Raw genomic sequence first — 15345 nt, forward strand, 5'->3', positions numbered from 1 at the left:
TACCCAAGGAGCAAGACCAGGGAATCAGGCCCCAAGTGTGATGAAGACTCTACCATACTGGGGGAAGCCCTTGTTTTTCATGCATGTGGATGTGCCAGAAGTGTCAAAAGGAAGCTGCCTGTTAAACTAGGAGTATTCGCTGGGCAGAAAACTCCCATATCCGAGGTGGAGCAGGGAGATTGCTGGGAAGTTGATCACACTGGAGCAAGAATGCAATTGCCATAACTATTTTCCTAAGCCATTGTTTTATTACTGCATGCTCAATCTGTGCCCTGCATGGGTGAAAACTTGTACATACACCCAGACACACACATCCAATCAGGCATTCCGCTTACAGTTTTACCTGAGGCTTACGCACAAAAGCTGCCAATAACAATATACATTGATTTAAGAGGAAATACTCATTTTTTCCTTTTATCTGTGCAGCTCTGGTTGTCTGCATTTGTCTGTTTCCGGCCACTCCCAGTGAATTTCAAAGACCCCAAGCATGGATAATGACCCACTGCTGACAATAGTGGTTAATAGTCCTTTCCCACCCTGTTGCTCTACAACTGGTGTCAAAAAACAAATTGTTTAGCTGCTGGCATACAGGGCAAAAATGTCTTCAGCGGCATTAGTGGAAGTATGATAGAGACCCAATCACATCACACTGTCATAGATTCATAGATTCTAGGACTGGAAGGGACCTCGAGAGGTCATTGAGTCCAGTCCCCTGCCCGCATGGCAGGACCAAATACTGTCTAGACCATCCCCTTTCCTTAACAATATCACATCATTTTGTCCCATTTATACTAGCAGCTAAAGGATTCAACTCCTGTGAGGTATAGGAGGGAAAGGAGAGGAAGGATGAACATACTGTGGTTAGCACCAGGCCATTTTCCTTATGTAGACAGGGTCACACTTCATCCCTTCAGCCTTACATTGGGCAAATTCATTTCTGCAGTGAGGATGCAGCTCCACTGGTTTCAGTAGAGTTGCACCCTGACTTTGTCGCAAGAGTCTTGTTCAGGTGTTTCAATCAAAGAACGCTATTTCTCCCTCCCCCAATTAAAGAATACTTACATCTTGCTATTTGCTTGCTGACTGAACTGCTTTAATCTAAGTTCAGGAGTAACACTGAAAGACAAGTATAATTGGTAGGAAGATGGCCAGGAGAGGTAAAGGTAGATGAACCAATGAATTTGATGAAGATAGCAAATGCACTCCCTGTTATAAATTCTCCCCTCCCTTACCTCCAATCTGACTTTGAGAATTGCCACTAATTAGCCTATCTAAATTGGTAACCAACTGTATAGGATTTATTTTGAGATACAGGGGAAATTTGCTTTCTGAAATATTGATATCTCAATCTCCGTTTCCAGGGGGAAGGGGAATTGATACATTTAGAAAAGAACCCAAATCTCCGCTTTGAATCTCCACCCCCAAAGTGTTTTGACCTGAACTTTGAGGTTTGGTTCAGCTCAACTGATGTCGCATCAGCTCTATTGTTTTGCCTCATCTCACAGGAACAGAAGGAGGTTCCAAAACTTTCATAGTGCAAGCCACATTGAGATTGTCTCCTGGACCCCTCACCTACAATTCGTGGTGGTATAGAATCATAACATCATAGAACTGGAAGGGACCTCAAGAGGTCATCCACTCCAGTCCCCTGCACTCAAGGCAGGGCTAAGTGTTATCTAGATTCTAGACCATCACTGAAAGGTGTTTGTCCAACCTGCTCTTAAAAATCTCCAATGATGGAGATTCTATAACCTCCCTAGGCAATTTATTCCAGTGCTTAACCACCCTGACAGGTAGTTTTTCCTAATGTCCAACCTAAACCTCCCTTGTTGCAATTTAAGCCCATTGCTTCTTGTCCTATCCTCAAAATGTTAAGAACAATTCTTCTCCCTCCTCGCAACAATCTTTTATGTACTTGAAAATTATCATGTCCCCTCTCAATCCTTTCTATTCCAGACTAAACAAACCCCATTTTTTCAATCTTCCCTCATAGGTTATGTTTTTGAGACCTTTAATCATTCTTGTTGCTGTTCTCTGGACTTTCTCCAATTTGTCCACATCCTTCCTGAAATGTGGTGCCCAGAACTGGACACAATATGATGCACTGTCCCTCGACTGGCTGTCCCAGGGGCACAGCAGTGTAATATTAAGAATGTATTTTTAGCTGCACTGGTGTGATTGAGCAGCTGATCATAAACTTTCACCATGTCACCAGCTACTTCTCTGCTGACCACTAGCAAGTGCTCCAGGGGCTGCAGTTCTGGAAGCTGGTTTGGAGCACTTCCTTTCTGTTGGTTAGTGTAGCTGAAAGAGTTTGCAGTTCTAGTTACTCTTTCTGTTCTCCTCTTCTGCCTTCCACATTTCCTTCTGTCAACAGACCACATGCCAAAGTTCTGCTGAGACTATAGGACCAGAGACTTGCTTTACTAGCCAATTGTGAAGAGGATAACTCTGTCTGGGTCTAACACCTCTTCCTCTCTGTCTATATATAGTTGAGTGTTTGTCTCTCTCCTTTTGTGCATCTTTCTCCCCTCCCCCTCTCTGGGGAGGAAAGGGAATGGGGCTTTTGTTTTGCTGACATACGGACCTCCTTTCACCTCAAGTAACCCTTTCTTCCAGTCCAAAATAAAAACACTTTTGAAGGCAGATAAGCAGCTTCATGCCAAGTGGCAAATACTCTTTTCTCTCAATTTTTCTGAAAGGTCCCTGTGCCCAGGGAGAGGAAATAAAACCAGCTCAAGCCCATGTTAATCCTTTACCACCTAACAAGGGGTGCTTCATAGGACCCGCAATGTAAATCAAATTACACCTGGCAAGACATGGGAACATGTCACTATATACTGAGACACTGGGCACAGAGGAGCATAGCATAGAAACATGCTTATTAGCTCTGAAAAAGCCCTCAGTGGCATCCGAGTTAGAATGCACCCTAATGCTCTAAGGAACTTTCTCTTTAGTTTATCTCCTGCTCGTTGTGCTGAACTGAGTATTCGGAAAATTCTGGCTTTACTTTTCAAAACTGGGGCCAGATTTTTCATAACTGCTTAGCACCGAGCAGCTCTCGTTGAGAACACTGGCTGCTTAGCATGCCGTTTAAACAGTGCTTAATTTGTAATGAAAGAGGTGCCGGGGCTCAAGCAATTAGGTGCCAGGGCTCAAGCAATTTTTTTTTTTTTTTTACTTTCATAACTGATGCAGCAAGCCCAGAAGTGCTGGGGCGACGAACTGCCAGGCCTAGAGGTGCTGGGGCTGAGCTCTGGCAAGCCCCGGCACAAATTAAGCCCAGCATTTGCATGCATACAGGGGAGGTGAACCTGTTGGATAATCTGGCCCCCCACACACTGATGAGCTCCACCTGCATCTATCAGAGAAAGGTCTAAACATTAAAACGTGTTCACTTATTTCATGCATTGCTTCTCTTCCAGCACTGGGATTTTCATAGGAACCCCCTGCTTTACATCAGTATGAAAGGAAATAATTTTTAAAAGTCAATGAAAACTAAAGCACTAGGCAGGCATCGCTGGGAGGCACAGCACTGTTGCATTTATGTGCCTCCATTAGCCCTGGTTGCTGTAGTGTCTGAGCACCTCTCAAACATCCTGGGCCTGATTCTCCATTGCCCTGCACTGTGTTATTGCCATTTGCACCAGTGCATGGTAGATGCAAGATCCCATCAGATCAGAATGGCAACCACTTTATACCCACGTTAGACAGGGGTCGTTGCCAGTACAAGGGTGCAAAGCAATGGAGAGCTGGGTCAATGCATTTATCTGTTGAAGCAGGGAAGTACACTGGGGGAGGGTAGATGGTTACTATATGGGACTAAATTAAATTAACTTGGAAGAATCAGAATCCCCAACCTCAGGTGTTCATAAATAATGAGATTATCTTAAAAATAAGCATTGGGTTCTTTCTGATATGCCTTCTGGATTCGGAGCCTTTAGGACTCACATTTTCAAACTCTTCTGCACAAGAGCGAGAAACTTATGAATGACAGGAAAGGGGAGATTACTTAGACTGCAAGGTCTTTGGGGCAGGGTCCATCTCTTTGGTCTGTATTTGCACAGTGCCTAGCACAATGGGTCTTGGTCCATGCCTGGGGGCTCCTAGCCACCATCGCATTACAAATAATAAATATTAATCATGACTCCCACGAGCCGAGGCTCTAAAAGAAATACAAACTATCACAGAGCTTATCGGTGTTGAAATGAACTTAAATGGTGGTGCCTGGTTAGTTACCAGAGGAACAGTTCTGCTGGGTTGTTAGTACAGAAGGATGACACACTGAGTCAGTCCTGGTGCTGGCGTTGCTTGACTGAGGGGACGGGATCGATGAGAGAAGTCATCTCTTTTTATATAAACCATAAAAAAGTTTTTTGCACTTTTAAAAATACTTTTTGCTTTGTCTGGTATGGTTTCTCTTGTCTACCTAGACAGTAAGCTCTGTGGGACAGGGATTGGCATTGTCTGTGTAGCATGCAATACTATGGGGTCCAGATGCTACTGTCGCCCAACAGCGATAAACGGAAATGGAGAGGATGTACTTGCTGCTCCCCAGGGTCCCAATCCTGTAGCCCTTACTCTTGAAGAAAACTCTGTGAGAAAGCCCACTGATGTTTAAATGGAATTCACACATGAATGAGATCTGCAGGAATAGTCCAAAGGCAACAGTTCTTCTGGGTGTACTCCTAACTCCAGGCTTTAAAACCCCACACCCTTTAGATATTTTTTTGGTTTAAGCCATTGGTTTTCAACTTGTGGTCTGCGGACTCCTGGAGATCCACAGACTACATCTAAGATTTCCAAGGGGACTGCACCTCCATTTGAAATTTTTTAGGGGTCTGCAAATGAAAAAAGGTTGAAAACCACTGATTTAAGGTGATGGGGGGGGGGGTGGAGATGTTGTTTTTCTCTGTTCTGCATGGAAATGAGCTAAAGCCTTAATATTTAAATCTAGATCTTGTGCACCCCAGGGGAGAAGGGTTGGGAGAATATTTTGATCTGGGATTCTGCTTCAGTTCCTCTCCATTTCTGTATTTAGCAAGAGAGGATGCAAAGGTGTTTTGCGGTGCAGAGAAAAAACAGTTCTGAGACATGCGAAAAAATTTACATTCTCCTTCAGGTGGTACCATATGATTTTTTTTTTTTCCCTTCATCAAATCATTTCAGGAGGAAATTTGGGGAGAGACACTCTGAAAACATTTTGCAATGAAAACTCTTATGACCCTCTCACAATGTAGTATAAACCTCTCCCCTTTGTAGCCAGGTCCTCCGCTGGTGTAGATCAGTGGAGCTTTTGCCAATTTATACCAGCTGAGGATCTGGCCCTAGAGGTTAAGTGATCTTGCAGGACTTCTGGACTGTTCTTGTATTTGAGCAAGACACTTGTGAAGATTTTCCTCTGAGGCTGATGAGAGGAGAGAGTGGCAGAAAACCAACTCTCTAAAACGAGTTGGATGTCAAAACACCAAACCCTGTGTGAATGTTTTTGATATAGTTTCCAACTCGCTGCTATCCTGACCCTCCTACAGTCCAACACAGGGATGCAAAGGCAGCATTGAAGGCTATCCTTCTGACCAGGAAGCTTTTTGCACCAGTAAGAGTGACTGCACTATGAGCAGGATGATGGTGATTTAGGCCCAGAGGCATTAGAATGAGGGGTGCAGGGCCAAGAGTCTGACACCAGGATTAGGGCCTCAGCAGGACCAAGGGACTCCTGCTATTAGCAAAAAAAAACAGAGCCAGGGCGAGGGGTGGGTAGAAAGGAAGACCTGGATCTGGAGTTGTTGGAATAGGGGCCAGTGGAGAAGGGGAGAAGGGGGGGGGGGTGTCTGACTTCTCTGTAAACAACAGCTCCTGTTTCCTCCTTTCCAACAGCTGATAAGAATTTAGCTCTTTCCAAAAGCCACTTATGCTGACAGGGCACATTCTTTCTCTCTGCCATTCCTCACAATAACACTAGGAAAAAGAAGGGGGGGGGGGAGAGCTGCTGCTGGGTGGGGGGAGGGGCAGGCGGGGGGACTGAGACAATGGCTGTGGCTGCCCAGCCATCTGACAAAGGCTCTCTTGTTGGTCTCTACATTCCTCTGACAGGGGAGAGGGGATTGTTTACACCCAAAGTCTCATTCCATTTGGCTTGGTGCTTGACTGATTGGAGAAACCGGGGAGAGGGCTCCGGAGAATCCTAAAATTTCTCCTGTGTGTGGCACGCAAACACCCAGCATGTACACACTGTTCCTTCCCCACACAGCCATGAACAAGTACATGCATTTCCCCCACTCTGTGCAAAGACATGCATGTGTGCATTTCCCCCCCCACCCACATACAGCTATGCACATAGAATCATAGGACTGGAAGGGACCTCGAGAGATCATCTAGTCCAGTCCCCTGCACTCACGGCAGGACTAAGTATTATCTAGACCATGCCTGACAGGTGTCTGTCTGACACAGTCTCCCTTATGCATACTATCCATACATGCACTCAAATGTAAGTGCTAGCAGCAATTTTGATTGAGAAGCTGATAGAAGGGTGGGGGAGCCAGAGAAATTCAGGGATGACCAGTCTAGCAAACCTGTCCCCACTTTGTGGCTGGTGTCCTGGAGCTGTTTGAATTAAAGGAACAGGTCAGCCAGCACCTCTCCTCCTCCGTGAACTCTAAAAACAAGCTCTGAACATTAGGTACTACTCTGGTCAGTCTGCTTTCTCCAGATACCAGCTCTCCAGCAATGGGCTCCCAGACCAGCAGCATGACCCAGTGACACTTGTTGCTATGTTGCACTCCTATGAAAAGCAGAAAGGTGGTCACCTGACATCTGCCCAGCCACGCCTGCCACACTCACTTTGATTTGGCAGATCTGAACATAGGTGACATGAGCAGCACTGGATCTTCTTCCTCCAGCGCCTTACTATGTCACCTAGGATATGCATGTGCATACACCCATGTGCCTCCTGAAGTAGCACTTGTTTCACATCATACTAAGGGAGAGGGAAGAAGTGCTATCAAAAATCCTGTTTGCTACTTACATGCATGACAAAGCTGAGGCCTGCAGTTACTCTGCAGATATCTGCTCTGCGGTGTAAGTATTAGTGATAGTAGAATCTACATGACTGTAATAATATTACCTAGCTCTCTTTTCATCAGTAGATCTCAAAGTGCTTTACAAAGGAGGGCAATATTAGCTGCATTTTACAGGTGGGGAAACTGAGGCACAGCACGGTGACGTGATTTGCCTGCGGTCACCCGGAAGCCCAGTAGCTAGGTGACTGAGCACAATCACTTTTTCTTGCTGCAAATCAAAGCAAAAATCTGTGCAGAAAATTAGGCACCTAAGTAGCAATGGCCTGATTTTTCCCACAGATGTTCCATAGCTCACACTGAAGTCACAGGGAGATGCAGGTGCCCATCACCTCTGAAAACATTGGCCAGAGACGATGCATAATACTTTGCTATGAAATGCACTTGCACTGCCCCAGCAGCATTCACATGAGCTAATGTTACTGCTAACTCTGCTCATTCTATAACATACTTCAAACCAACCCCCTTCCCAGAAGGGCTTCCCAACTCGGGTGTGGAGTGATCCAGGAAGGGTCCTGTTTTTAAATGATAATAAAAGTGCTAGGGATTCTGGGTAACCTGGTATATATCAACAATAGTGGGGGTCGATTTCAGAGGAACATGCCCAGTAAGCATAGGGCTTTAACGGAATGATTGATTTATGGAGCAGGAAAGGAAGCAGGTCTCCTTGTGAAAATACAATTATTAGTTAAATAGAAAACACAAGGGGAAAGGCAAACATTTAACTCTTGCACTAATGTGGGAGTGAATGGCTGCTGATCCCTCTTCCATCACCTCTGCCAAAGAATAGATTCCCTAAGGTAGTGCATTTCAGTGTAGTAATACAGCAACCCAACCTCCTCACGTGTTTCAGTGACATTAAGGCAAGAGGCCACAGATGGGCCAAAAGCCAGAAAATTCACCCTTCAGTCCATGAATAAATCACATTAGGGAACTAACACTCACTCCAACCTAGTCCAGCAGTGTTATCACCCTTAACTAGACATTTCCTGGCTTCTGTTGCCTTTGGGTCATTATCTAGCAGTAGTTTCTGGTACTGAATATCCTTGTTTGTTGTTTTTAAAAGCACTAAATCTTTCATGAAAGGTTGTAGTGGCTTCTGGTGAGATTCAAATCCCCGGCCATCATACAATTATGTAATTGGAAATGTGTCCTATCATAGGAAAATAGTTGGCAGCAAAGTGAGCAAGGAAAACAGCAGGCAGACAGTTACACAGCAGATAACTTTGCAGATTCTCAGGGTTTTCAAGTGTTTTTGTTTGTTTTCTTTTTGGTGGGAAAGGAATGTTGAGGTTGGGAAAAAGGATTGAAGAATGGAAGGTGGAAACAGCAGAAGCAAAAACACGAGGCCATATTGGACTACTCACCTGCCAAACTAAGGGTGGGAATTTCAAGAGTGTTTGGTGCTGCGTTGACTTCAGTGGGAGCAGAGTTAGGCCAATGATGCATATTTCTGAGAATCCCACACATAACTGTGCAGTAGATATTGGTTAACATTTTCAAAAGTGCTTAAGTCCCATTTTCAAAAGCTACTTAGGCTGGAATTTGCCAAGAGATTTAGGCACCAAGTTCTCATTGAAATCAGTAGGAGTTAGGTGCCCAAATACCTTTTTGAATCCCACCCTTAGGCTTCTAAAAGTCAGTGAAAGTTGATGGCATTTAGGCTTCTAAGTCACTTAGGTGCTTTGGAAAATATACACAACTGATAACACCTCTTTCAAAGAGAGAAGTTAGCTAAGTCTTTAAAACATAATCCCTTCCCCCAAATCTATGCACTTCAGCACCTTAGGACAGAAATGCTGACACAGCCTTCCACTAGTGTGAATGTGAATGAAGTACTATCAAAAAGGATCACTTTGCTTTTTCTTGATTTTCACTTTACACTCCCTCTCCCCTTCCTGGAATCATAAATATGCTAAATATTCGAGCTGTTCCTAGCTTTTCAATTGCTTATAGGAACTGGTCCAGTGTCTGTAATAGAAAAGGGGACATTTGTCATGTTAGCTCTCCAACAGCTGAGTATGATCAGTTATCCAGGTAAATGTGGATCCCTTCTTAGTATGAACTCAGGTAGGGAACGAGTATTCCCTCCCTCTCTGCATAGGCCTGCATTTACCATAGACCAGGGGTGGCCAAACTTACTGATCCTCTGAGCCACGTACGATAATCGAGGGCTGGGTGTGCTTGCTGGGGCTCGGGGCTTCAGCCCTGCGGTGGGGTGGTGGGGCTAGGGTCTTCTGCCCTGTGGGGAAGGGGGTCTCGGCGCTTCAGCCCAACAGGAAGCACTTGTCGGGGCTTGGGGTTCCAGCTCCACTCCTGCTGAAGCCCCCAGCCCCAGCAGGTATGCCCCGTGGGGCTGAAGCCCTGCCTGAGAGACCCCCACCCCCCTAGCCCCACCACAGAGCAGAAGCCCTGAGCTTCTCCCTGGGCCCTGACAAGTCTGGTAGGCGGAGAATGGGGGGTGAGGGGGAAGCGAGGGCCTCCACGAGCCTCATTTTAACTGTAAAAGAGCCGCATGTGGCTCATGACCCGTGGTTTGCCTACCCCTGCCATAGACCTTGATGGGAGTTAAGCACACACAGAGAAAAGTACATCCACTGTATCTGTAAGTGAGGCATCTGCCTCTCTCCCTTCCAGCTGTCTTTACTGTTTACCAGCTGATTAGTGGGTATTACAAACTGGAATACATGCACAGACTCACCAATGGGGACAGGTAGCTCATAAGGACACACCCATAGCAGTCATGGGGCTTTCCCTAGAGATAGCAAGACACTAAAATACACCCTTTTATGTCCAGCGATTGGCAGCCAGTCACAGGGAACTGGCCACTACTGCTGACTTCTGATGCCAGGGGACTGGCTCAACTAATCAGGGTAGGGCTGGGGTTGGAAATTAGAATTAAATGGGGGAGCCACAGTCCTAAGCATGGGGCTGGGGGAGAGGGCTCTGCCTTTAAATACAACAATACAAATGCAGGGAGTTCACATGCCACCAACATTTTAATGAGAGAAATAAACTCCCAACAATGCTTGTCTTTTTCCCTTCACTGAACTTTTCTAGGGAGAAAACCATCCTTCTAACCTTCATGGCTCGCTGATTAAAGGTCGTGCCTGAAATGTTTTCAGAAAAGAAAAAAAAATAGTTCTTTTTAAATGATTCCAGAAGCTGGGCTAGATGTTATGAGTCAGCAAAGTCCCCTATAGCAGCTCAGATTCACTCTGGTGCCTTACTTGTTCTAGTGACCTTAAAATGTGGCTGTGTGGCGAAGGCGGAAAATGGGGATGTCAGATAAAATAGGACAGAGGTTGTGTTTTTTGTTTTTGTTTTAAAAGCAATTAAACTAGTGGTATGTCTCCAGGGGCTTCCTTTCATACTACATATTTACTGTACGTCATCAACATGAGAGTGCGTGTGTCTATGCAGAGTTGGTAGGTTATTCTTTAATGGGTCTGAAGAATGCTCTATGTAACTAAGACCCCAATCTGGCAAAGCACTTAACTTTAAGCTCATGAAGAGTCCCACTGAAATCCTGCACGTGCTTAAGTGCTTTGCTGAACTTGGATCTTTCTGCACACTTCTCTGTGCCCATGAAAATGAGAAGTGCAAGTAGCCTGCAGTGTTTATGTTCTGACTGGGGAAGTGGAGTGGAATTGGAATACTGTTTCTAGATCATCGGCTCTTAACATCTCTTATACCAGGATGTTGTCCCCTTCCCCACTGTGGCGGGGCGAAGAGTCACCAGCGTGGCGCCTCCTGCTGGTAGTCCTAGGAATTAGCTCTTCCAGTCCAGAGCACCCTCTGCAGGCCAGTGTCTCACCTGCCACTGGCCCCATTGTCCCTCTCGGACCCCAGTGCCCTTTACATCAGGTTCTGCCCCCTAGCAGCAACCTATAATCTGGGTCTCCCCACCCAGAGGATCCCCCAACCCCCTATCCCCACCTTGCCTCAGTGGCTACTACCAGTCATCATCTAGCCCCCGCTCCCTGGGGCAGACTGCAGTCTGTAAATCACTCATCATCGGTAAGGGGGTTGGACCAGCTCCCTCTGCCTATATCTGGGCTGCCCCTCTGCAGCTCCAGTACCCCTTTTGTGGGCCCTTAACTCAGCCTGCAGCCTGGGGTCTTGCTAGGCTGGAGCTCCCCATCTCCCTCTGCCCTTCCCCAACACTAGTCCACCTCAGGTACCCTGCTAAGCTCCCAGGCAGCCAGGTCCTTCTCCCTCAAGAAGTTAGAGAGAGTGTCTCTTTTTCCGTCTGGCCCACTGCCCTCTTATAAGAGCCAGCTGGGCTCTGATTGAACTGGCTACAACTGTGGCTGCTTTCCCAATCAGCCCAGCTTTTCCCCTGCCACAACCCTTTCCCAGGGCTGTTTTAAGCCCTTCAGGGCAGGAGCGGGGTAACCACCCCGCTACACCCACCATCTAGCTAGAACACACTCCCACCATTCGCGTGTGCATACACACACACTTAGCAATATGGGAAGGGCAAAGTGATACGACCCACTCCCCATCCCCAAGGATTGCAATCCCCAGGTTGAGAATCCCGGGCTAGTTTCAGAAGCTCAGAAAGAGACCCCTCCAGCTAACTCCACAACAGCCAAGTGCAAAAAAACTACAAACACTTTTGGTGGGGGGAAATGTGCAAAACAAAAGTCACAATTTAGTTCCAGGACATTTTGTGGTTGAGAAGTTTGATATTTCCCAAGCTGACCCATTTCACACTGAAGTGTGGGCAAATTTGAATGTCTGTTTTTTTGTTTGTTTAAGATATCAAACTATCTAGGCCTTTCCTGTAGTGTTTTTTATTTTAATTACACAGTGAAATGAAATCCCCTTGTTGCAGAGCATTTGAAAACATAACTGCTGGCTACAGCATCCTTTTGCAGAGAAATACGGAAGAAGAAAACTGTATTAAAAGACTCAGTAAAGAAGTTAAATAACTATTCTTAGATGGCTGCAACTGGTCAATATGGTACTATTTCCCTCCATTGGTCCACTTCATCGCTGGAATGTCAGCATTCCAATAGAAGTCTGGCACCTCATAAGTAGGGGTCTACTTAAATCGCAGAGAAATCACACATTTTTCATGGGTTGGTACGGCATAAATAGCTAATTCTGCGGATGTATTACACAGTTACGAAATTTGCTATTTATGACGTGGACCAACCTGCAAAAAATGTTTGATTTCTCTGCAGCATTTCTCAAACTGGGGGCCTCAACCCAAAAGTGGGTCGTAAGCCTATGAGGGGGTTGTGGTATTGCCACACTTACTTCTCCGCTGCTGCTGGCAGTGGCGCTACCTAAAGCTGGTTGGCAGGAGAGTGGCGGCTGCTGCCTGGTGGTGCTACTGCTGGCCATGGCGCTGCTTTCAGAGCTGGGTGCCCAGCCAGCAGCTGCTGCTCTCCAGTCTGCCTTCAGAGCTGGGCAGCCAGAGACCAGATTTCATGGTCCATGACGTGATTTTCACAGCCGCAAATTTGGTAGAACCCCTACTCATAAGGAATGCTACTACCTCGTTCTACTAGAGTACAATTGGCAGGATCAACACCAGAGGCTTTAATACTCATCTGTGTATTATTTAGGCCTTGTCTACACTAAAAAAAATTGCACCACTTTAACTATACCTCACAGATGCAGTTATATGGGTCTAAAGGGGCTTTATACCTATATTGCTGTTCCAATACGGGAAAGGGAACGAGCTTTACTACTATAAGGCACTTTCATACCAGTATAACTGTGTCCACACTAAGAGCTGTACGTATAACTACATCAGTAAAAAATGGCACTCCTAACTGAAATATTTACACTGGTACAAAAACTGTGTGTTGTTTATATTGCAGTAGTACCTAAAATGTGCTAGGTTCTGTGTGCCGACATAGGAAGAAGAGAAGACAATCTAATTCAAAACCATTGATACCTAAACTGCTAGGTCTGCCATTTCAGGTAGACCCGTGGGACGAAATAACAGAAGATTCAACCGTGGCATAGTGGAGGAGTGCTGTTTTCGGAGCTGCGACCTTGCTCTTTTGGAAACGTACTGCGCAAAGTCTGTTAAGTCTGAGCGGGACCTCTCGTCCTCTTCTCTTGTGGTCCTACCAGCACTAAGCAAGGTAAGTGAAGATTGTATCTAGAAATCAGCTGCTCTTTAAAAAAACAAATCCCATGGGAGAGGAAAGTTCTTATCTCTAAGATCTGCTGCTTCTGCAGTAACAACAGTACCTAGAGACCTTCATGGAACATAGAGCGAATATCTTGAATGGGGAAATAATGTAAAATGACGTGCCCAAAACAAACATATAATAAAGTGAGAGATCAGATGACTAGATGAAGTAAATAAAGAGAGTAGGGTAAATAAAGATTAAAATTGAAAGGCAAGAGAGGAATCAAATGAGTTTAATAAGAACACAAAGGAACACCAGATCATCTAGAAAATGTGTGCTGGCCACTACAAAGTGAAAGTAGTTCAGTCACAAAAAGCGGTAATGGCTACTAGAGCAATAGGAAAGCATTGTAAGCTAGTGGAGAAAGAGGGAGACTGGTCATACGACTCCAGAGTTCTATTGCTGGCTTGCGTGACCTCTTTTGCTTTCAGAACCTCAGGTTGGGCAGGTCTGCCTAGCTGGGTTTCACTGTTGCAACAGCTCACAGTGTCATGGGGTTTTCAGCCAATGGTCTATTCAGAGTGACCCTCATTTTCTTTTTCCTTTATCACCCCTCCCCCTTTCTCCTCTTTCAGGATAGCTTTCAAAAACCTTCACATGCCAAGTACTCCAAATATGATGTGTGGCAGAAAAAGAGCTCACAGCGCCTACAACGGGGAGTTCCCAGCATCTTCCGCGCTCGCAGGTACCGGTGGCAAGCCGAAGGGCTGCAAGCATCTGATGAAACCAAGGTGCATCGTCCCCTCATCTCCCTGCCCAGCCAGAAGCCCCTGGTAGTGCAAGTTTCCTCAGAAACATCAGGCAACCGGAAATGAACTGTGAAATGGATTCTATTTTTTTTTTTAAATCTCCTGGGGGGACTTTTGAGGCCTAACTTCCCTAGCCCTTAGCCCTCTTGGCTGTGAAGCAAGAGGGATATTGCCTTTCCACCCAGAAGCAATAAAAAGGGGGCACTGTAACGCCAATTTAAAGAGAACCAAACAACTGACATAGTGAGAAGGGGATTACAGCATTGTCAGCAACAACATAATTTCTGTGGCATTGTCCTTTAAGCATTAAAGTGTTTTTTTTTTAAACTTCTGTTTTGTTTTGTTCCCCTATCTACCCAGTATTTTCAAGCCCATACTTAAAAGGGACCGTTTGGCACTTGAACTATTTTAATATTGGGCAGGGCATGACATCCCACATGCCAGCAGCAGAAGGCAAAAGAAAGAGCAAGAGCAAGAAAAAAAAGAATATGAAATTGAAAAACAGAAGAGTCCATTCCATGTCTTTCTTGACAATAAAGTGAAAAAAAAATGGGGCAAAATTTATTTGGAGGGGTTACATTTTTTCTCATTCCCACCCCACTTTTTTCTTTGGTATTTTTTCTTATTTTTGTAAAGAGCAATTTTTTTTGCACCTTTACTTAAAAAAAAAAAAAAAAGTAACTGAGAAGAAATTCCAAGAAGACCCATCTGAATTTATGTGTGTGTATGTGCTTAATTACAAGATTCCAAATCGACTTGCACCTTTTTAAAATCACGGATGAAGTGTGAGAAAGAGGTAAAGGAAAGGGGGAAAAATAAAAAAGAGGAAGTGAACTGATGTTCACTTTAAATAGAGGAGGCGTCTGCATTGCACATTTGCCACGGATTTAGTTGATTTATATATATAATATATATAACTTTTTTTGGCAAAAAGCACTATTTTTATGGGACAATTTTTGTGTAGTATCTGAAGAGGGATTGTAATGTTTAAAATGTGTTATGGTGCTAAAGTAAGTTGGAAGGGGGGAAAAACCCAGAAATAGCAGGGGGTGGGGTGGGAAGGGAAGGACAAGATATTCAATACTGAACTTGAAATTGTAGCTTTTCGTTTTAGGAAAAGTGTGATAAATGTGTTTCTTTTCTCTTCTGAAATATAGCTTGGTCATGACCATATGAGCTAGTTGGTTGTCACTCACATACACAGATGCACGCACATGCAGAAATACGTCTATACGCATTTGTTTAGATCAAAAGGGAATTTTTTGAAAAAAGATAAACTATTCTGATGTTGTTAAGATATCCGAGTTACAACTCTAGGCCCCTATTCTGCAAGAACTTAGGCCTGGGCTTAACTTCTCACCC

General features: G+C 45.0%; 1 protein-coding gene across 1 annotated transcript in view; it reads left to right on the forward strand.

Moving 5' to 3' along the window:
* IGF2 (insulin like growth factor 2) overlaps nucleotides 1-14722 on the forward strand; it is a 31661-nt gene extending 16939 nt beyond the window's left edge. Inside the window, exons 3-4 of the mRNA XM_034770279.1 lie at nucleotides 13017-13183; nucleotides 13810-14722. Of these exons, the coding sequence (XP_034626170.1) occupies nucleotides 13017-13183; nucleotides 13810-14049 (407 nt within the window). The 3' untranslated portion in view covers nucleotides 14050-14722. The remainder of the gene's footprint in view (nucleotides 1-13016; nucleotides 13184-13809) is intronic.
* Nucleotides 14723-15345: the final 623 nt, after the last annotated feature.

The sequence above is a fragment of the Trachemys scripta genome, chromosome 4 (genome assembly GCF_013100865.1).
Source record: "Trachemys scripta elegans isolate TJP31775 chromosome 4, CAS_Tse_1.0, whole genome shotgun sequence".
Classification (NCBI taxonomy): domain Eukaryota; kingdom Metazoa; phylum Chordata; order Testudines; family Emydidae; genus Trachemys; species Trachemys scripta.